The sequence below is a fragment of the Oryctolagus cuniculus genome, chromosome 8, assembly GCF_964237555.1.
Source record: "Oryctolagus cuniculus chromosome 8, mOryCun1.1, whole genome shotgun sequence".
NCBI classification, from domain to species: Eukaryota; Metazoa; Chordata; class Mammalia; order Lagomorpha; family Leporidae; genus Oryctolagus; species Oryctolagus cuniculus.
This window is the reverse complement of record NC_091439.1, coordinates 55,452,292-55,476,061: the sequence shown is the minus strand read 5'-3', so window position 1 is coordinate 55,476,061 and position 23,770 is coordinate 55,452,292. Positions and strand designations below refer to the sequence as shown.

The following is a 23,770-nucleotide window of genomic DNA, read 5'->3' as shown; positions in this document are numbered from 1 at the left end:
AGAGTCTTCCATCTGCTCGTTCACTCCCCAAATCACGCCAACTGCTGGAGTTGGCCCAATCTGAAGCTAGGAGCTTCCTCCAGGTCTCCCATGTGGGTACAGTGACCCAAGCACTTGGGTCATCCTCTGCTGCTTTCCCAGGGAGCTGGATCAGAAGTGGAGCAAAGGCTGGCACTGTGGTGCAGTGGGTTAAAGCCCCAGCCTGCAGCACTGGCATCCCATATGGGTACCAGTTCAAGTCCCAGCTGCTCTGCTTCTGATCCAGCTCCCTGCTAATGGCCTGGGAAAGCAGCAAAAGATGACCCAAGTGCTTGGGCCCTTGAACCCACGTGGGAGACCTGGAAGAAGCTCCTGGCTTCGGATCAGCTCAGCTCCAGCCATGTGACCATTTGGGGAGTGAACCAGCAGATGGAAGACCTGTCTCTACCTCTCTCTGTAACTCTTTCAAATTAATAAAATAAATCTTTAAAAAAAAGAAGAAGAAGAAGTGGAGCAGCCAGGACTCAAACCAGTGCCCATATGGAATGATGGTGCTTTAACTCGCTGCACCACAGTGCCAGCCCCTCATGAATTTTTTTTGAAGATTCTACATGTACATGGATTTCAGAATTTTTTTTGCATCAAAATGAACTTATATTTGAATTCTGTTTTCCACAAACTATTAAAGTGCTCTTGTGTTGACTCTGAAAATCACTAACTCTCCCAACACAAGAAAGAGGACCATGTCTGTAAATGATTTACTTCACAAGCAGGTGTCCCAGGAACAGAATGCCTGGGTGCAAGGGAAGTCCTGTTCTTAGCACAGAGTACTGACAGCATGCCAGGAGCCAAGAATCTTTGGACTGGAAGGCACTACAAGGTGAGCAAGAGAGCTCACATACACAGAGGCTTCCCAGGGTTTGGTGGCCCCTGACGCAGTCTGCCAATTGAACTTCCCCATGAGGTGGGCACTACTCCATTAGGGCAATCCAAAGTTAAACTCAAGCTGGGTCCATAAGCCTAGGGCTTCACGGGGTTCACGCTCTATACTAGGAAGGAAGAGAAACTCAGAGTTAAGTCACTTAGGCTGCAATGTTCCTAGGATTACCTAAGTGAGATCTGTGCTCTTTCCAAGCAAAGCCTGAGGAAGGCAACACAATTGTAAAGATTCCACCTTATTTAAAAATATAACAAGTCATTACTGGTGAAGCTGAGGAAAAGGACCTTCACTTAGAAACTAAAAACAAGCTTAGATGAGGTTTCCTGAAATCCTTCAAACCAAAATAAGGAACAGATCACCTAAAGCTGAATTTTACATCTCAATCTTCCATATAAACTAAGAAAAGTCCACATTAACAAGATTTCCAGTGAGAAAATACAATGCTACTTTTACTATTTTTTAAAGTTATACAATGTTCTCATCAAAGAATATTTAAGAAAGATTATAAAATAAATACCCACTCTGGGCTACAGTTTAACTTTTTGAGGTCCAAATTCAAGTTAGGTACAGGAGCCCAAACAGGAGCCGTGGGCAAAATATTCCTCTCCTGGGTGAGGTTCACAGGTCGCAGGCTTTCCGGCTGGGGAGAGCTCTGAAGACTCAAGCCTCCCAGACTGGAGGACAGCTGGCTCACACCAGGGTACTGCTGGAAGAGCAAATCCAAACAAAAGCAGAACAACATCACAAACAAGAAGCTGATTTCCCACACTCTCTCTAGGATTTCAACAAACAGAAAAAGAAGGCAAAAAGAGCATTCAATCTGGCTTGGTAACAGAATAATGCAATCAATTTAAAGCAAACTGAAAATATTAAATAAATTTAAATCTTACTAGGCTTTGTCAATAACACTTTTCAACATCAAGAATATAAACACAGTTCACACCAGAAAGGCAGGACAAATGCTTAGTTGGTTTCTTTTTATCTTAAATTTTAAAAAACATTTTTATTTGCAAGGCAAAGTGATGGCGGAGGAGGAGGGGAGAGACCTAGAGAGATCTTCCAGTTGCTGGTTCACTAACTAAATGCCACAAGAGTCATATCTGGGACATGCCAAAGTCAGGAGTCAAGAGCCAGGAACTCCACTGTGGTCCCCAACATGGGTGACAGGATCCCAAGTACTTGGGCTATCTTCTTTTTGCCTTCCCAGGTGCATTAGCAGGAAGCTGGATCTAAAGTAGAATAGCCAGGACTTGAAACAGTGTTCCTTATGGGATGCTAGCTTTGCAAGTGGTGGCTGTGCCACAATCCCAACCCCTCAAGTTTTTGTAATTAGCAGCTTTCAGAATGATTTGATGCCACAGAAATGTACAGTGGTATAAAACTAGTTTTGTTTTGCTTACATTTTATGTTTCCTACATTATCTTTTAGTATTACAATGACCGTGTGGCTTGTTGTTAACTCTGATTTAATGAATATAGTTATATTCACTTGGTATTTAAAACAGAATTATTCACTTGATATTCAAGCTATCCCATCTTTGGCCAGTGAGAGCCATTTGCAACTGGCCCCAGTGTCCTTCTGATGTGAACTACTCGTCATTGTTGGCTTCCTTGCCTTGTGACTTAATAGTCTGTACTCTTCCTTCTCCAAACCTAGAATCTTTGCTCTTTTAAGTGGAGATGGTATCTAGAAAGCATAATCTGGGTGTTAAAGATGCTCAGGGCTGGTATGGTATTATTACTTCTAGACTTTTCCAATAGGTAGAGAAAGAAAACATTTTTTTTTAAATAGAAAGAAGAAATAATAAATTCAGGTAAGTATTTCCAACTAAAGTTTAAAATGACAGAGTTTTCTTTTACATTTTTTTAAAAAAAGATTTATTTATTTATTTGAAAGAGAGACAGGGAAACAGAGAGAGAGAGAATTTTCCATCTGCTGGTTCACTCTCCAAATGTCTGCAACAGGCAGAGCTGGGCCAGTCCAAAGCCAGGAGTCAGGAGCTTCACCTGGGTCTCTCACATGGGTGCAGGAACTCCAAGGGCATGGGCCACCTTTCAATTCTTTAACAGGTGCATTAGAAGGGTACAGGGGGGCTGGCACAGTGGCACAGTGGGATAACACCCTGGCCTGAGGTGCCGGCATCCCATGTGGGTGCCGGTTTGGGGCCCAGCTGCTCCACTTCCGATCCAGCTCTCTGCCATGGCCTGGGAGGGCAGTGGAGGATGGCCCAGGTCCTTGGGACCCTGCACCCACGTGGAAGACCCAGAACAGGTTCCTGGCTCCTGGCTTTGGATCAGGCACGGCTCCGGCTGTTGCAGCCAAATGGGGAGTGGGCCAGCAGATGGAAGACCTCTCTCTCTCTCTCTCTCTCTGTGCCTCTCCTCTCTCTGCATGACTCTGACTTTCAAATAAATAAATAAATCTTTAAAAAGAAAAAAAAGGGAGCAGGATCAGAAGTGGAGCAACTGGGATGCAAACTGGTGTCCACACAAGATGTCAGCATCACAAGGGGCAGCTTAACCCACTATGCCACAACACTGGCCCCTCTTTGACGTTTTTAAAATTTTCATATTAATTTGAAAGGCAAGGAGACACAGAGAGATCTTCTACCTGCTAGTTCATTCCCCAGATAGCTGCTGCAATTGCCAGACTTGGGCCAGACTGAAACCAGGGGCCCAAACTCACCTGGGGTCTCCTACATGGCTGCCCGGGACCCAAGAACTGAGTCATCACCTACCGCCTCCCAGGGTACACATTAGCAGAAGTTGAGAATGGGAAATAGAGCCAGGACTTGAGCCCAGGCACTCCAATATGGGATGTGGGCGTCCCAGGTAGTGTCCTGACACCATGGCAAAATGCCCACCTCAACAGGATTTTAATGTAACTTCTTTGATTTTGTACCTGCATCTCTCTTTTACTAAAAATTTTGATTCCTAATGGTTAACAGCATTACTTGCTTTATACAGTTATATTCAGCCTCTCTCCCTCCTCCTCAATAACTCTTTCAAAAAAATAAACTTTTTTAAAAAAGTGGTTATTCTGGTTTAATGTGTCAGTGACCAGAAGAGACATGAGAGATTCAATTTGTAGAAACTCATTAAATTGTAGGGCTGCCTGCAGTGCTGGAGCAGGTAAAGCTGCCACCTGCAGTGCCAGCATCCCTTATGGGCACCACTTCGAGTGCAGCTGCTTCACTTTTGACCCAGTTCTCTGCTAGGGCCTGGGAAAGCAGTACTAGATGGCCCAAATCCTTGGGCCCCTTCACTCACGTGGGAGACCTATTTCCTATTGTTAGCTCATACTCCTTTTTCTTCCTATGATATTTTCCCATGATGTTGCACTCTTCATCAAACCTACTATAAAAATAATCCAATTTGGGGCTGGCACTGTGGCATCACAGGTAAAGCCACTGCCTGCAGTGCTGGCATCCCATATGGTGCTGGTTCAAGTCCTGGCTGCTTCACTTCCGATCCAGCTCTCTGCTATGGCCTGGGAAAGCAGCAGAAGATGGCCCAAGTCCCTGAGCTCCTGCACCTGCATAGGAAGACCCAGAGGAAGCTCCTGGCTTCCGATCAACACAGCTCCAGCCATTGCAGCTAATTAGGGAGTGAACCAGAGGATGGAAGACCTCTCTCCCTCTCTCTCTCTCTCTCTCTGCCTCTCCTTCTCTCTCTGTGTAACTCTTTCAAATAAATAAATAAATCTTTATTAAAGACAAAAATAAATTCCAGAACATATTTTACCACATAATTCTCTCAGGAGAATGTTAGCTTAGTAACACAGATTTTTAAAATTTAACATTTATGTTAATTTCCTTATTATGAAAAGTGTCATTGCATACCGCAGACTCTGAAGACTAAAGGGACAATGAAGAGAATAAAAGTCACAGCTAAAATCTTGATCTGGATTTAACAACTTTTAAAAACTTGATATTTAATTTTTCTATTTCTTTTTGTATGTATATACACACAAAAAAGGGATCAAATTTTATGTATGCTCACCAAGCAAAAATAACATGTATTGGTTTCTTCTATTTGTTGAGCTGGTGGGGCATTTATCATGTTAAAAAGCTCCATGTACATGTGATCTGTATTGGTACCTGTAATCTATGTGAATCACCAAGGAGTTGATCAAGTTTACAAACGGAATCTTAATCTCACTGAATACTTACTTGAGGACACTGTTGGAAGCCAGAATACACTGAGCCACTGGGCTGGACTCCAGAGTGTAGTGGTGTTGTAGCATTCTGATAACCAGGCTGAAGAGCTGGATAGCCATAGCCAAAAGGCTTAGCCATTTTTGAAGGCTGAGGAGTAGCTGGAGCTGGAACTGGAGCAGGATCAGGTTCAGGGGCAGGATCAGGAGCAGGGCTGCTTGCTGAAGAAGAAAGGACATCTAACAAAAGGAGAAATATGGTGTTAATGACCAAAAACCTGGACTCCTCAGAGACCTGACTTCTAGTCCAGCCGTAACCTTTGGAATTTTCATTTTTCTCTTTTAAATTTCTTATAGAGTTCTGAACACACACACAGTAGGGAGAATAACAAATCCCATATAACTTTTACTCAACTTCAATAATAATCACTATTATACTAATTTTTTACATGCTGTTCTACCCATTCTTTTCTTACAGGTGTATTTCTAAGAAAACCTCCTTTTTCTATCATTTCACCAACACCCCAATGTGCACTTCAACACACACACACAGACAGCTAATACAGATTTTTTGTTTTCTTTTTAATTCTCTCAGCGGGACTGGGGTTAAGAAGCAGAAAACAAAGCCAAGAAAGAGTGTCAACTCCTCTTTTCTCCAATTTGCCTTTAACCTGACCCTGCCATCTATATAGAGAATTCATGGAAAGTGTGACCTGTTTCCACCATACCCTAGAAGTCTGCATTATCTGCAGACACAAACTAGAGTAAAAAGATAGTGTCTAGAACAGTGTTCAAGGCTGAGAACAATATCTGGTATGTGATAGATGACTGTGGCACATCAGAATTGGCTGCCAATAGGATGTTTGCATCCCATACCAGAGGGCCTGTTTGAGATCCAGCTGCTCCACTTCTGATCAAGCTTCCTGCCAGTGTGCCTGAAAAGCAGCTGATGATGGCTGAAGTACTTGGGTTCCTGCCATCGCCATGGGTTCCTGACTTCAGCTGGGCCTAACCCCTGCTTCTGTAGTCACAACTGTACTTGAATTGGTATGGTGCTAAGGTTGTTTTTAATGTGTTTTATGCTATTAAGGGTGGAGTTGAAGGATTTTAGCAGGATCAGAGAAGATTTTATTCACTTTAGCTCTGTATCATCATTGTTTGCAATCCAACCCCTTAAATTTGCTTTCCTTTGTAGTAGCCTAGAAATAAACTATTTTTACTCATTTCATTTTCATATTCCGTGCATTCCTTTACAATCCATTGCACAAATGGAAAACTCTTAGTCACATTGGCCATGCCAATCTTCTCATATTGTCCACTAGATGGCGACAGAAACCCACAGACATTTTAGATCATGACTTGGGACAGAACTGCAGTGGGATTTTATGACACTTTTTAAAAATTAGTTGTAAAAGATGACTGTTGCAAACAATTTTTAGAGGCTCATATATTGGAATCTTTACTAACTGTTAAAAATAATTAGAAATATGTTAATGACACGATATTTTCGTAACTAAACTAGATAAAATTTTCTAATGCAACAAAATGATATTGACCACTAATGCCTGGATAGTTTGTGGACATGTGCTTTCAAAAGTTCTTGGTACTCTGGCTCATTGGAGCTACTTAGAGGGGAAAGGCATGGAAAGTGCTATCCTTCCATGCTTGATCTCTCTCACACTGTGCACCCCGGGAAAGGCAGTCCAGAGAAGAATCTAGCAATGGACTTCCTCGGATGCTGGAGACTGTCCCTCAGCACCTGGATTCTGGCACCCCTCCTTCAGGCACCGCCCCTTCCTGCCTCTGGGAAATCTCCTGTTTCTATTTCTATTCCGAAGATCATTGGGGTAATAATATATTGTGGAGGAGGCATCCCCAAGGTCAGACAGAGAAAAAGAAAGTTACCCTAGAATTGGAATGTGGTCACTCTCTGCTTGCCTATCAATGCTCCAACAGTAGCTATTATCTGCTTATATGTAACCATTTTAGTTTCTACTTGTTGTTAACACTTGCAGTTAACAGCTCAGTATGTATGTGGGAAAGAAAAAAAACCTCAGTAACTATGTGTGCATACATGGGCAATATTGCATACATTCCAGGGGCTGCCATGTAACATTAGAATATTCAATCCTATGTATGCCTGTCACCATTAAAGGGAGACAAAGAAACTAAAGCCATATATATAAAATAATCCTTTTTAACAGGAAAAACTAATAGATTTTAGAGCCACTGTCTATTTCTAGTGATTACAAAGAAAAAGAGCAAAATTACTTGGTCTCTTAGTCCTAAAATTTGGAATCACTAGACAGAGAGAGATAAATATGGCTATCAGTGACAGCAGTCAGAATAATGAGGAAAATAACAGAAGATTTTTATAATAAAATGACTTATTTTTAAAAGTTAGCTAAGCTCTTTTCCTTTCAATGCTACCCTCCTGTATTCTTGTAAATGACCAATGTTATTTCTAGATTTGGTTTAACTATTCACCTAGCAGAGGCAGCCAGGCACCATAATGACAGTAGAGTCAAAGGCTCTTTTATATATATTTGGACTAGTTGGGAGGAATTCAAGGACCTAAGCATGAGAATAGAAATATGAAATTTACTTAAGAAATTTTTTTAAAGTATATGCTTTTCAAGATCCTGGAATTTTGTTAGTATTTCTGGGTTTAACACAGTTTTTTGTCTGTTTTTAAAGATTTACTTATTTATTTGAAAGAGCAAAAGAGAGAAGGATAGAGATCTGCCATCGCTTGTTCACTCATGGCTGCAACAACAGTCAGGGCTGGGCTGGACTAAAGCCAGAAGCCAAGGAATCCGTTCAGGTCTTCCACATGGGTGGCTGGGGCTCAAGCACCTGGGCCATCACCTGCTGTTTTCTCAGGCACATTATCAGTGAGCTAAATCAGAAGCAGAGTAGGCAGAACTGGAACTGGCACTCTAATATGGGATGTTGGCATCACAAGCAGTGGCTTAACATGCTGTGCCACAACACTGTCCCCCAACTCCAAAAATTATTTTTTTTAAAAGGGGAAAGGAGGTCGGCGCCGTGGCTCACTAGGCTAATCCTCTGCCTTGCGGCACCGGCACACTGGGTTCTAGTCCCAGTCGGGGCACCGGATTCTGTCCCGGTTGGTTGCCCCTCTTCCAGGCCAGCTCTCTGCTGTAGCTAGGGAGTGCAGTGGAGGATGGCCCAAGTGCTTGGGCCCTGCACCCGCATGGGAAACCAGGATAAGCACCTGGCTCCTGCCATCGGATCAGCGCGGTGCGCCAGCCGAGGCAGCCATTGGAGGGTGAACCAACGGTAAAGGAAGACCTTTCTCTCTGTCTCTCTCTCTCACTGTCCACTCTGCCTGTCAAAAAGGGGGGAGGGGGTGGTTATTCATTAATGGAAGTATTTGGAAAATAGAAAAAGAGGATGAAAGCATAAATGAAATAAGACATTTTATTATTTCCTTAGGCTGCCTGGAAACATCAATAATTGTCATATGACAATACTATGAAATCAAGGCTGAGAAATGCAAGGAAACTATTATCCTTTTCTGTTTGAAAATACAGCATTCTGGGATGGGTATCATGGTCACTGGGTTGGGCTGCCACTTAGGATGCCCACACTGCATATGGGAGTGCTAGTTAGAATCCCAGCTACTCTCCTTCAGATCCAGCTCCCTGCTAACGCATAATGAAGGAAGTAGATGATGGTTCAAGTACTTTGCTCCTCACCACCCATGTAGGAGGCCTTGATAGAATTGCTGGCTTCTGCCTTGGGCCTGGCTCATCTCTGGCTGTTGCAGCCACGTACGAAGTGAAAAAGCAGATGGAAGAACTCTGTCTCTCTCCCTGTCATTTTGCCTTTCAAATAAAATAAATCTTAAAAAAAAAAAAAAAAGGCAGCCTCCTGATTATATGTCTGAAAGCAATTGGTCAATAACCTTTAAAATGCACATCAAGCAAGCACAGAACAGCACAGCACCTGGGTAGCTGCCCCCTTCAAGAGCTTCATAGCTGTTGGGCATTGGAGAAGCACTGCTTGTGGTAGAGGAGCTGTCAACACCTAAAAGGAAACACAAAATATTGACTAGGCTTAAAATGACAACATATTTTACAGAAGCCTTTGGCAATTTTGAAAAAGATGTTTTAACTATACTAAAAAAATTCCTGACTCTATTATAAAAGCCAAATGATGGATATGTAAAGACAACTATAGATTCCCATTAATAAGAATGGAGAAAAGGGTAGGGAGAACATGAAGCTGACTTGTGGAATAAAATTCAGAAACAGGTACATAAGGTGTCCTAGAGAAGAACAGTCATGAACTCTTCAAGGTAGTCAAACACAAAGAAGCATTTTGGGTTGACGGAAACGCTAACACTGTCATACTTAAAGATCACCTCTACCATTCTCAAGCTATTAATTACAGTACTAGTAGTTTCAGAATATTTTGAATTAATTTATATTTTAAATGACCATGTTTGAGAGCTTGTTTGGAGGTCCTAGCAGGGGAGTGCAGCTAACTCATAAACCCTTGACCGAAGATGGCCCTTCTCCAGGGGGGAAGGTCGTCCTCTTCAACCCAGCACACAGCTTCAGGAGGAATGCACATGGAGCTGTTGAGGGAAGAAGGAGATACCCACCCAGCCAGCCAGGTAGCTGACAGCAACCCTGGCAATCAATGGGGTGACAGGTGTCATAGCCAGATTACCCTCACATCCAACAGCACCATTTTGAAATATGCATACAAGGGGAGTCTATGGCACACTACCCACTATGTTACTAAGCTATTCTGTAGCTCGGCTTATTCATCTGCAGGAAGAGATTAAATACAATCTGCCACATTTAATAAGGTAATATAAATAACACTCTAGTAAATGTGATAGAATATATAGATTTTATTGTTCATGTTTATGGAAAACCTGCAGGATGAGGAAGAAAGTTCAGTGATAATATATGATAAAAATCTGGTGATAGGACACATGAACAGAACATCTATTTCTTTCACTCTTTCACTCCACAGATATTTTGGTGAGAACTTACAATTCTCCTAGGTAGATAAGCTACAGTATACGCTGGCAAATAAAATAGAAAGCACACGTGGTCCCTCTCTTGTATTAGAGCTTGGTCTGTTTCACAGTGAGATTCTGGATACAGAAGTTATCCATGGTTCTTCACACAAATATTCTAACAGGGGCTTAAACTTTTACATTTTAGGTCATTTTCAACTATGATATAAAGAGAGTAAGTATAATGTTGTACAGCTCCATGGGGCGACAATAGTTCACAAAAAAAGAGTTCTATACTGTGTAAAGAACTAGAAGAAAGGGGCTGGGAGGGCCACACAAAGCAAAGATAAGGAAATGAAAGGCTGGTTGCCTGGTTGACTGGTTTACACTGTATATATATTGAAATACTGCACTGTACTCCAGAGAAATGTATTACATGTTACAAATGCAGATGGAATACTAAGCTAAACTAAACAGACAAACTCAAACTTGGCTAAAATTTATTGTTCATGGGGCCAACATCATGGCATAGTGGTTAAAACCACCATCTGCAAGGCCAGCATCCCATATGGGCATCAGTTCGAGACCCAGATGCTCCACTTCTGATCTGGCTCCCTGCTAATGTGCCTGGGAAAGCATTAAAGAATGGCCCAAGTGCTTGAGCCCCTGCACCCATGTGGGTGACCCAAAAGAAGCTCCTGGCTCCTAGTTTCCTATAGGCTCTGGCCATTGCAGCCATTTAGGGAGTGAACCAGAGGATGGAAGATCTCTCTCTGTCACTGTAAAACCTGCCTTTCAAATAAGTAAACAAATCTTCAACAAAATTTTATTGTTCAGATGAATACATTCTAATTAGGCCATGTCATCACTGTGAATACATTATGAAACATGTATGTAAATGCTTAAAAGCATCTTCACTAATTCCCAATCATCTTAGAAAATAAGGTCTACATGCCCTTGCCCTCACACTATCATAAAGGGAAATTCAAAATTTGGCTTTTCACCTGCATCTGTCACACAGCCCTCCCTTTATCATCCTCCCTTTTTCTTTTTTTTTTTTTTCAAGATTTATTTATTTATTTGAAAGGAAGAGTTTTAGACAGCAGAGGCAGGGCGGGGCAGAGGGAGTCTTCCATCCACTGGTTCACTCCCCAGATGGCTGCAATGGCCAGAGCTGCGCTGATCAAAAGCCAGGAGCCAGGAGCTTCCTCTGGGTCTCCCACGTTGGAGCAGAGGTCCAAGGAGTTAGGCCATCTTCTACTGCTTTCCCAAGCCACAGCAGAGAGCTGGATTGGAAGTGGAGTAGCCAGGACTCGAACCAGCACCTGCTATGCCACCATGCCAGCCCCACCTTTTTCTTTATAATAAAATCACAACAAACCTCTCTATTGCCAACTATGCTGTGGCTTCTTGTGCTTAGGCATACATGTTGATTTACTGACCTAGATTTCCTTTCTCTACACAGAAAATTCTTACTCATCCTTCAGATTTCAAATCCTTTGAGAGATCCTTCTCATGGGAAATCATCTCCTATGAAGGGGCTTTTTCTCAACCATAAGTGACTGCACTTTTCAAGCTGTATTGTAATTATACAAGGTATCTGCTTCCCTATCATAAATATTTAGAGGCCAAAAGCTGTGCTACAGTTTTGATCTTTGGGACCATGACACCAAGAAAAAACACTGTTTTCTGTGCATCAGCTGGTTTCAGCTGAATGAAATATCCTTAAATAGATCAAATTTGCCTCTGTCACCCCAAACAACAATTAGCAATGACAAATCTGAGATCAAATGAGGAACGAATATGAATGTAGTACTTCAGGGAAAATTCCCTCATTCTTTCGCTGGCCCCATGTCATCGCTTCAAAGGAGAATAGAGGGGGAGCTGAAACCTGAAGAAGTAGGGAAGATAATAGATCCAATAAATGGCTCAGGATCCTCAACGTAGAAGACTAGTATCAGGAAGCATTTATCTTTTTAGAAGATATAAGCTTTTCTCTTCCAAAAAGACAAGCAACTCGGGGGCCTATCTGTGGCAGCGATTCACAGTGGTTGAACTACTGCTTGACAAGACCTTATCCTCTATCAGAACACCTGGCTACTCTGCTTCTAATCCAGCTTCTTCCTAATATGCACCTGAGAGGCAGCAGATGATAGCTCAAGTACTTGGGTCCCCATGCCCCACATGGAGACCTGGATGGAGCTGCACGCTCAAGGCTTCAGCCTAGCCTAGCCCTGGTTGCTGTGGGCATTTGGCAAGTGAAGCTGTGGATTAAAGGTCTCTCTCCATCTGTCTTTGTGTCTCTCCCTTTCTGACTTTAAAATAAAATCTTTTTTCAAAGTCAATCAACATGGGTCCCCAAAGGCCAATGTACTTACTAGCATTGCTCAACATGAAATTAGTCAGCTGTGAAGAGACACTCAACATTTGAGTTGGTCCTCATAGTAACAACAGGTTCTAAAATCCCTATTCCACAGGACTACTATTAAGCAGATATACATGAAACCAATACTAGTAAGAGACCATGGAAATGTCTGTCATTTTCTCTCTTTTCCCTACAAATTGAGGCAAAAAGAACAAGAAACTTCTCATAAACAAATCCAATTACTTTTTTTTTCAGATTTTGACCAAACTCTTCTCAATACTTAACAATGTTAATACAATTAATTACTGATTTGTATAAATAGCTTCCTTCTTTTGGCACTATTTTGGCTACTCCCTGTCTAATCGTTCTGCTACCTTCATTCGAGCACTTTTTTCCTACCTGATTATTCCAATGTCTTTAGTTTCACTAGGCTCCAGGCAACTCTCCTATAACAGTTCTTTCTAAAATGCAAACTTGGTTGTTATTTTCCCAAGTGAATTCCTTTAGTGACTTCTAACTACTTTAATGATAAAGGCTAAAGTACTTAATAAAAAGTACAATATCCTTAAAGTTCTCACCCAGCCCTCCACCTGATCTCACTCAGCTCTTCTTGTCACTATACTTTGCAAACCATAAATTAAATTCCCCAAATGTGCCAATTTTCCTCAAACTTCTTGCTTTATTTTCTAAAGTGCCTCTGCTTCTCCCCAGATCTCTCATCTGCCTATTTCCAACTTTTATTTTTAGATTCAGTTCAGGTATCACTCCATTAGGAGTAACTTTCCTGTCATCCCATCCCATATCTGGTTTCAGGTTGCTCTACGTACTCCTATAACACACAAATATTAATATGCACTTATTGTAACTTTAAATCATGCTTACAAGTGGGACATTATTAAATAATCTGTTGATAAATTGCTCAATCAGAACTCAGAATGTATTTTCTCAGAGAAATAATGAAACAACTGATATTTATATTCTATGTTAGTTTACAGGCACTTAGAAAGTCCACCATCTATCTTTTATTGATTAACCATTATATGTTCACAATAAAATGGGAAAAATAAAGCATTAGCGAATGTTTAATATTTGAGTTAATTAGATTTGGGTCTAGCATAGATATCCAGTTACCATTTGAACACCATTTCCATTTGAAAATATTCTTTGAATACCAACTCTGGACACTGGTATCAAGTCTCTTCCCACTATAGTGTCAACTTGCTTGCTCCCTGACCCCATGGATACACACACACACACACACACACAGAGAGAGAGAGAGAGAGAGAGAGAAAGAGAGATTCCAGCAATATACACAAGATGTTTGCCAGCTGGATATTCAAGCAACAGGTAACACATGTAAGTAAGCTGCCACAGTTTTTAATGTATATGAATATCAAAAACCCTCAAATTCTTTTACTTTTCTTAGGCCCAGGACATGTGTTAAATTAAATTAAAATAACAAGAATACATCAATTAAAAGAAAAGAGATTTGCACACTTTGGAAAGCCAGAGCTAAGCAGAACAATACTGTCTGATTATCTACAGTAGTCAACTTTTTCTGTATCAAAATACATTACTTTTTAAAATAATCAAAGAAGGTTGTGGTCTGGCACAGTGGTCAAGTCACTGCTTGGGATACATAAACCCCACATCAGAGTCTCTGTGTTTGAGTTTTGACTCCACTTCATATACAACTTCCTATAAATGTACATGTTAGAAGATCGCAGATGATGGCTCAAGTAGTTGTGTACCTGGCATCCACACAGGAGACATGGTTTCAGTTCTAGGCTCCCGGCTTTGGCCTGGCCCAAAACTAGCTATTGTGGGCATCTGGAGAACGAATCAGCATAGGGAAGATCTCTATCTCATTCTGCATTTCAAATAAATAAATAAAAATAATCAAAGAAAAATATGAATCATTATTTCCCTTGTAGCACCAGGCACTTAATAGTTACTCTTAGCTTGTAAGATTGTCCAACAAAAACTAGTACACTGAAACTCATGAAAAATCAAAAAAGGGTCCTGCCACATCACTTGCAAAATATAGCATCACACTGTCACAGTCTTGGAACCACAGGACAGCATTGTGCTATCCTCTGGCTTCTTTTCAAATTAAAAATTCCTCAGAAGCAAGGCTATCTGGAGCATATACAGCAGGTGACAGAACATTAGCTGACAATATCTTCTAGGGCTAAGGCTGATCACGGCCTGGAGTCCAAATTGGCTTTCTTTTTTTCCTACTTTTTTAGTTTACTTTTATTCTTTTACTTTTCATTTCATTTGCAAGAGAGTACTTTCAACGGGTATTCTTTTTTTTTATTTTTTATTTTTTGACAAGCAGAGTTAGTGAGAGAGAGGGACAGAGAGAAAGGTCTTCCTTTTCCGTTGGTTCACCCTCCAATGGCCGCTGCGGCCGGCACACTGCGCCGATCCAAAGCCAGGAGCCAGGTGCTTTCCTCCCGGTCTCCCATGCGGGTGCAGGGCCCATTTACCTGGGCCATCCTCCACTGCCTTCCCGGGCCACAGAAGAGAGCTGGACTGGAAGAAGAGCAACCGGGACAGGACCGGAGCCCCAACCGGGACTAGAACCCGGGGTGCCGGCGCCGCAGGCAGAGGACTAGCCTAGTGAGCCGCAGCGCCGGCCTCAACCAGTATTCTGCACAAAATTTTATGTTGGTTTCCAAGTGTATATTTAATGAAGACATTTTTCAAAGGAAGCCTATTTGTAGCACATAATTTTTTTAAATGTTAGATGGTTTGACATAAAGTTAGCACTAAAATCAAATAGGTTTGAAACAGAGAATTTAAAATGAATATTCAATGGTGAAAGAAACTATAATATTTAGTAAATGAAAAGCTAAAACACTAGTTACTTCTACTGTATTTAGAGGAATATTATTGTAGTACATATTAAAAAAAATCAGTGTAACCAGACAGTGTTGGTTGTTTTTTTGTTTTTTTTTTTTTTTTAACAACTGAAATCCCTTTTACAGCTAAGTTTTTTTCACCCCCGCTCCGGAATATTCCTTCAAGTTGGAATCAGCAACAGAAAGAGCATGTCAAAAAGCCATGAATACAGAACACCAGGATTCCGGTGAAAACAGCAACAGCACTCTTAGGATTCTGGTGCCTAGTGAAAACAGCACAGTGAGAACACATGCAAGCAGTCCCACAGTGACTGCTGTGCTGTGCCCTTTTAGGTCCTGACTGCTACACTGCTTTCCATTTTCTCAGAGAAGGAGATACCTTCTTTGTCAGACCTTCTGCAGCAGAGACCTCAGTTTGAATCCCCGCTCTGCTAAACTTAGCAGTTTCTGTGATCACAGGTAAATGATATTTCACTTGTGCAGGACACAGTTAATCAGTAAAACGGACTGATTATCTCTGCTTTGCAGGATTGCTGAGAAGGATCAATTGAGTTAAGAACACAAGCTCATGTTGGTAATGAACACTAATATTTTTCCATGTACCATTTGCTAGACACTATTCTAAATTTATGATGAATATCTTGAACCTTCAAAACAAGTACATAGAATTGTCACTACTATTACTTCCTTCTTACAAAAGAGTAAACTGAGACTCAATTGAGAAACTTGCCTAAGGGCACAAAGCTGGTAAATGACAAAGTCAGAATTTGAAACTAGAAACAAAACTAAACAAAGAAAGAAAGAAAGAAGCTAGAAAAACCAACCAAAAACCCAGAGAGACAGCTCTTTTGTGCTTATTGGCACACAGCAGGTGCTCAGGCATGTCAGGAATTATTAAAATGTAACTGCATTTACTTAAAAACTTGGGAATTTTTTAGTCTATACTATATTTAATAAAAAATTAAACAAGATAAGATGATAGGAGAAAAGCCATAAATGCCGCATCTATTTTCATCTCCCTTTTATCTCAATCTAAGCCAATAAAAATTTCAACAACTGCACCTTCCTGAAAGTAGAACAAAAATGGAAGTACTGTAGGTTGACAAATTAACATTAGATAAAATAACACATTTTTGAAATCTGCAAAATAAGGACCAGGAGACAGAAAAGTGTACCTAGGAACTGAATAAGCGATAGGGTTAAATGTAAAAAAATAAGGGCCTGGGAGCAATAACTCCTCAGTAGCATTGAGCACACACTGCACTCAAATCTTGGTTCCTAAAATACCCTTCCCCTCTAAAGCAACCAAGACTTAGAGAAATGCTCACTCCAAGGTTGAAGCAAAGGTTAAGCAGCAAATGAGCTAGGGGCATTATGGTAGCCTTAAAGAACGTAAAGCAAAGGCTGAACGATTCATGAAACTATCTTAAGATAATGGAGCTAGTGTGAAGGAGTTACTACTGGCCAAATATGGCCAAACATTAAAATAACTCATGTCAGTAATGAATTATAATCCACTGAATAAAATAAAAAGTAATCAATTTGCACCTAAAGAAATCAACAACAGAGAAGGAAAAGAATTTGTTACAATAAAACCCCAACACATCAATATAGAATATCAGAGGTTAAAAATCAGCAGTGGGTACCAAACCTAATGGGTGATACTTTAGGAAAAAACAATATTACTTACAAAGTCTTTTAAAAAAAACCCTCTCTGCAATTAGTTATTAATTTCAAGGGGGAGAAATGGTGGAGAAACCTGGCAGGTAGCACCTTAATCATCAAATGATCAACAGTATCCTCATCAAGATGGGAAAAAAGCCGTTATTTTGTGCCTCAGAAAGGATACTCGGGCAATGCCAATGATAACACTACCATAAAGGGCATAATCTGAATCCAATCACAAGGAAACATCAGATACACCCAATTTGCAGGATAGTGTGCAAAAAAAAACAAAAAAAAAACCTGGCCTGTGTTCTTTGAAATGTCAGGGTTAAGAAACGGAACGACTGGCCAGTGCCGCAGCTCACTAGGCTAATCCTCTGCCTGCAGCACCGGCACACCAGGTTCTAGTCCCGGTCGGGGCACCGGATTCTGTCCCGGTTGCTCCTCTTCCAGGCCAGCTCTCTGCTGTGGCCCGGGAGGGCAGTGGAGAATGGCCCAAGTGCTTGGGCCCTGCACCCGCATGGGAGACCGGGAGGAAAGCACCTGGCTCCTGGCTTCGGATCAGCGTGGTGCACCGGCCGCAGCGGCCATTGGAGGGTGAACCCATGGAAAAGGAAGACCTTTCTCTCTGTCTCTCTCTCTCACTCTCCACTCTGCCTGGCAAAAGAAAAAAAAAAAGAAAAGAAACAGAACCACTAAAGAATTGCTCCAGATAAGAAGTCTAAGTAGACACAACAACTAAATTTAATACGAGAGGAAGGGACTTTGGTGCAATTCTTAGGATGCTCCTTGGGAAGGCTGCATTCCATTTCTGAGTGCCTGGGTTTGAGTCTCAGCTCCGCTGTACACTCTAGCTTCTTGCTAATATGCACCCTGGGAGGCAGTGGTGATGGATCCAGTACTTGGATCCCTGCCACCCACCTCCTGGAAGACTGAGTTCCATGCTCCTGGCTTTGGTCTGACTCATCCCTGACTGTCGTAGGCATTTGGGGAGGGAACCAGTAGATGGAAGATCTTTCTACCTCTGTATGCCATCCAAATAAATAAAATTTATTGTATTGTTAAAATAAAAAAAAAATAAATTTAATGCATGATTATACATTGCATCCTGGACTATGAGAACACCTACAAAAGATCTTATTGAGACAACTGTTGAGGTTTGACTATGAACTGCGAATGAGACATTATTTGCATCAATATTCAATTTCCCAATTAACAGTATTGTGGTTATTAAAGATTCTGTCCTTACAATGAAGAAATATACACCAAAGTATTTAGGGGAAAAGTTCAGAGGTTTCTGGCTCCTGGCTTCAGACCAGCTCAGCTCCAGCCATTGCAGCCATTTGGGGAGTGAACCAGTGGATGGAAGACTTTTCTCTCTCTCTCTTTCTCTCTCTCTCTCTTTTTACCTCTGCCTCTCTCTAATTCTACCTTTCAAATAAATAAATCTTTAAAACAAGTGGGGTGGACATGGTTATCTGGGAAACAGAGATTTTGTTTACAATTGTTCTGAAAATTAGAAATTATGTTAAAATTTAAAAATTATAAATAGGGGTGAATGTTTGGCCTACTGGTTAAAATTTCACATCCCACATAGGAGTACTTGGGTTCAATATCTGACTCTGGCTCTGACTAATGCAGAGCTCCATTAATTAATTAATTAATTATTTAATTGGGTGTTCTGCCACCCCCATGGAAGGTCTGGACTGAGTTCCTAGTTCTCAGGTTCAGACACAGCCCCGCCTCAGCCACTGTTGGCAACTGAAAAATTAACTTGCAGACAGGAGATCTCTCAGATAATTTTACTATTGTAAGTAATTTCAAAAAGATAGATGGGTATTTATAATTCAGACTGAAAAATAATACTTCCTATTTGATTCTCCCCTTAATTTTTATCTCCCTTAAACTATGTATAAGGATTTGAGTATTTTAAAAAAACAGTTTCTACAGCCAAATTCTCCCATCAATAATAAAAACAAGGCTGGCATTGTGGCATGGCAGGTAAAGCCACTGCCTGCAGCACTGGCATCCCATATGGGTGCCGGTTGGAGGCCCAGCTACTCCACTTCTGATCCACCTGCCTGCTGGTGCATCTGGGAAACCAGTGGAAGATGGCCCAAGGACTTGGGCCCCCTGTGCCCACATGGGAAACCCGAATGAAGTCTGGCTCCTGGCTTCAGCCTGGCCCAGGCCCAGCCATTGCAGCCATTTGGAGAGTGAATCAGCAGATGGAAGATATCTTTCTCTCTCTGCCTCTGCCGCTCCTTCTCTGTAACTCTGGCTTTCAAATAAATAAATAAATCTTTTAAAATAATAATAAAAACAGCAGAAGGAGAATCATAATCATATATAGTAACTTGAAAGAACTTACTGGTTCACTCAAACTATTAGAATTAATGGAGGAACTGAACTGTTCAATTTGCAGCAGTGTTCTTCCTATCAGAGGCAGAATAAAATATTAAATAGGTTGCAGCGTATAAGCATATGCACAGCTTCGTCACCTAACAAGATATGAACTATTACCTCACAAAGCAGGAAATTAACTACAAATTCTGGGCCTTCTAAAGCCATGACAAGAAGGACCAAAAGGACGTCACAGTAACACTGTCCTACTTCTCTATCAGTATGATAAAACCCATAAGGCTCATACTGATTAGACTAAAGCAGCATGCAAAGCAGAAAATAAAACAAAAGGTACTACAGCAATCATCAGCCAAAATTTCAGTCAGGATTCTTTTTGGTTTTTTGTTTGTTTGGTTTGGTTTGTTTTAGCATGTGATATGGGAGGGAATGCATTTCAGAATGAAAGCAATCCACCATCATGAAAAATGTAATTCCATTAGTGAGGAAATGGTAAAGATGTACAAAGCAGGGAAACAGAACACCTCATTTCAAATGCCCCAGCCGTCTGTAATCCAAACCAATTAAGTTCACTGTGTCAAATCTTCAAAGACACTTTTTTAAAGGTTATGACTATGGAAATAAAAAAAAAAAAAAACTTGAGAAGGAAAAGATCAAGAACTGGTGTAAAGCTAAAGCAGACCTGCTTCCTCATCCTCCTCCTCCTCTTCCTCATCATCGGAAGCTGATGACAAGGGAGTTGGTGCGGAGCTAGCTTGATTATTAACATATTCACCATACTGCATGCCTGTAAAGTGGAAAGCACAAACACAAGAGTCAAACCAATAGGAAAGACGAGAAATAAAATTTTGACATTGCATTAAAAGTGAGAAAGAACTCTGACATTGCAAAGGACATCCCAGCATGCATATTAATATTAGCAAATTTATTATCAAAACTAGAACCGTTAGAAAATCTCTGCAAAGCAATTTAGTAAAAGCAACCTTAACATGAACCAAGTGCTTTAAAGAACCATGAATTAGGCTGGGGCCGCGGCTCACTTGGCTAATCCTCCGCCTGCGGCACCAGGACCCCGGGTTCTAGTCCTGGTTGGGGCTCCGGTCCTGTCCCGGTTGCTCCTCTTCCAGTCCAGCTCTCTGCTGTGGCCTGGGAAGGCAGTGGAGGATGGCCCAAGTGCTTGGGCCCCTGTACCCACATGGGAGACCAGGAGGAAGCACCTGGCTCCTGGCTTCGGATCGGCGTAGCATGCCAACCATAGCAACCACTTGGGGGGGTGAACCAACGGAAAAAGGAAGACCTTTCTCTCTGTCTCTCTCACTGTCTAACTCTGCCTGTCAAAAAAAAAAAAAAAAAAAAAAAACACACAATGAATTAATTACACCAGTAATATTTGAGAAACTGCAATGATGTTCTCTGAAAATGTCATTGAGCACTATACAAATTTACCTTCTTTGAACTGAGGACCTTGGGGGTATACTTCCTTTGGGACAATGCAGTCGTGGTGGGCAGTGATCATTTCTACTGTGCTAAATTTGTACAGCAAAAAAACACATACATATTACTTGGTACCTTCCTTGGGCAACGCCACTTTGATGATATCCTCTTCCATTAACGGAAAAGGAATGACAGTTGAAGAAAGAACCATATTCAGACTAGTTCTCTGCTTACAGTAGACACTCAAAAGAGAAAAAGAGGAGGTCTATTAACTGTTGGCTTTCAACTGTAACCAATACAGAAAAGTGAACTTCCTGGGATGGTCAGTCATGTCAGCATCATCCTATTGCATACAGGTATGAAGGAGATGAGTGAAACTGGAATTCTGGTGAGCCACACCAACAGAAAGCAGAATCAGTGGAAAAGGCACACTAATTACTGATACTAGTAACTGTGTAAAATATGGTAAGGATTTCCAAAAACACCTCCTAATACTAGCCGGACCATGAAGCCCTGCTTCGCCAAAGCCACACAGTGCTTTCTTCATTGTTTTTTTCAGATGACCTTTGGTTAGCACAGATAAATGTACTTCATCTCTATAGCAAGAAACAAAGCAATTAAATAGTCAAATTTCAGTTTAGAAGACAGCAAACATTAAACTATAGATAAGTGAAGTTTTAGTCTTCCCACTATGATTTTAGAAGTCAGGAACTAATCTGCTAATTTTGCTGAAACATTTTTTTTTAAATATGATAAAAACAGCAGCTATCACAAATTCATCTGAGAAAGTAAAAATCGATTTAAAATGAATTCAGGCAAGACAATAAACAAACTTGATACCTTGAAAGACCAAATCAGAGTGGCAAATTCCTCTAACCAAAGCCTATTTTAAAATGAAAAATTTGACTAATATTAGACCTTATAGTAAATACACTAAGTTTATGATTACACATGTTAACAGTAAAAGATTTTACAATAGAAAAGTGATTCTTTTTCAATGACTTGTTAAAGCCTTCTCAAAATACAATTAACATGCACTTTAAGAAGTATACCTATATATATGTATATATAAGAAGAAATGAGAAAGAAGAAATAAGTATCATTTATTGTTCTGAACTAACACATGCCAATAAACAAGAAAAAATCAGAAAAGAATCCATTCTCTTCATGACTGAATGTGTATCAAGGTGGCTGTCTCTAACTGGACACAGGAGCCAAACACAGACATATGTTATACAGATAGCACAAGTACATATACACAGTATAAAATAATTTTTCCTTTTTCCCAAATTTACTGAGTAAAAACAGCTTTATTTCATTTACTATTGAACAATCAAAGCTTAATTGGAAGTAAATGAGCTGACTACACAGTGATAAAGAACTAGTTCATGCACTGAATGAACAAACTTATGAATAAGACAGAAGAGGGTAAAATTTATTGTGGTATCTTAGATTATATTGTGTTTGTCAGTATACTATATTGACATAATGCCATATGGCATACTTGGAGTTTCCTTTCCCAAACAAGGGTACAATCTTTTTGAGTAGTGTAGAGATAAAAGTGTCAACATTCAAGCCCCTTTTCAACTATGGTTCGACATGCTACCTTGTTCAAGTAAATAAAAGCTTGGGAGTATTGACAGGATAAGAATATATCTTAGTTCACCCAGGTACAGTTAACAGCTCCAGAAAAATAACTGGTCCAGTGCTCAGCTCTGGACTGAGTCTGGCATATACAGACTGCAGCAAATGAGGAACTACAGCCACAAAGAGATACAGCCAAATCATGTACTCCAGCACATGTGAATGGTTCCTGAAGTATCTCTATTCAAACCCTCTTTAAGAGCCAGAATCTATGTATGGGGTAACAGAACAAATATACAAGGTGGCAGAATGATTCCCTTCCCAGAGCTCAGCATAAAGGCCCACTGTGCAAATGCATACAGAATACCTCCCACCATCACAGCCGCCAACTGGACAGGAAAAGCTGTGTCTTAATTTATTCTATCTTAACAGGAACTTCCAAGCTATAAACCTAGTAAATTAAGAAGTAAAAAACACTTTAGAGGATGTGACATGATAAAGAGCTCTCTTATCAGTAGGGCTCCCTATTTTAAAAAGGATATTCAGTTTAAGCTTCTTTCCATTAAAGTACCTGATTCAGGCAAAACTCTGGGAGGTAACATCCTTGGGGATGCTTCATAAAGACACCCTCACTGTTCCCTAGATACAGCGATACTGGGAATAAATCAAGCCTGTCGTAAGAGAGCAAATCTTCTGGAGAGGTTAACTGATTTGTTTCCTAAGCTGGTCTTTAAACCAGGTACATGTTACTAGAAGATATTTTAAGGGTTCCTACCAAAAAGAAAAATTGTTTTAAGGGAATCAACTTTCAGATAACAATTTCCATTAAGAATCTTACCTGAAGTTATCCACCTAAAAAAGTACCTGTGATAACAACAGCCTTTCTCTCTCTCTCTCTCTCTCTTTTTTTTTTTTTTTTTGTTGTTAAAGATTTTCTTTTTATTTGAAAGGTACAGTTACAGAGAGAGAAGCAGAGGCAGAGAAGGAAAGAGAGATCTTCCATTTGCTGGCTCACTCCCCAAATGGCCGAGATGGCTGGACCTGGTTTAATCCAAAGCCAGGAGCCAAAAGCTTCTTCCGGGTCTCGCATAAGGGTGCAGGGGCCCGAGGACTTGGGCCATCTTCCACTGCTTTCCCAGGCACGTTAGCAGCGAGCTGGATCAGAATTGGAGCAACTGAGACTGGAACTAGCGCCCATATGCAATGCCAGCACTGCAGGTGGAGACTTAACCCACTATACCACTGAGCCAGCCCCAGCCTTTCTCCTTTTACAAAGGAAAAGCATAACCTTAACTTACCCTAAAATCTGATAGACCCATTGCTCAAAGGTACAAAAATCTTCCAGGTGCTAAAGGGAAAGTTTCTTCTTTTCTTCAAAGGTTCATCAAGGAACTCTAACATATAGACTTTGTTTTACCTTG

The 23,770-nt window shown here is 40.8% G+C and overlaps 1 protein-coding gene across 7 annotated transcripts in view; it reads right to left on the bottom strand.

The window, feature by feature from the left end:
• SEC24B (SEC24 homolog B, COPII coat complex component) overlaps positions 1-23,770 on the bottom strand; it is a 97,172-nt gene that overhangs the window by 29,234 nt on the left and 44,168 nt on the right. For 3 of the 7 annotated variants that reach the window (XR_011378310.1, XM_051820097.2, XM_070047762.1), the window contains exons 4-7: positions 20,014-20,118; positions 9,047-9,127; positions 5,091-5,314; positions 1,441-1,625 (exon numbers count right to left, since the gene is read on the bottom strand). Coding sequence is in view for 6 of the 7 variants with exons in the window: in XM_051820097.2 (XP_051676057.2) it covers positions 1,441-1,625; positions 5,091-5,314; positions 9,047-9,127; positions 20,014-20,118 (595 nt within the window). In the remaining variant the exon portion in view is untranslated. The remainder of the gene's footprint in view (positions 1-1,440; positions 1,626-5,090; positions 5,315-9,046; positions 9,128-20,013; positions 20,119-23,770) is intronic. The other 4 variants (XM_051820099.2, XM_070047763.1, XM_051820098.2 and 1 more) reach the window with 3 other exon arrangements.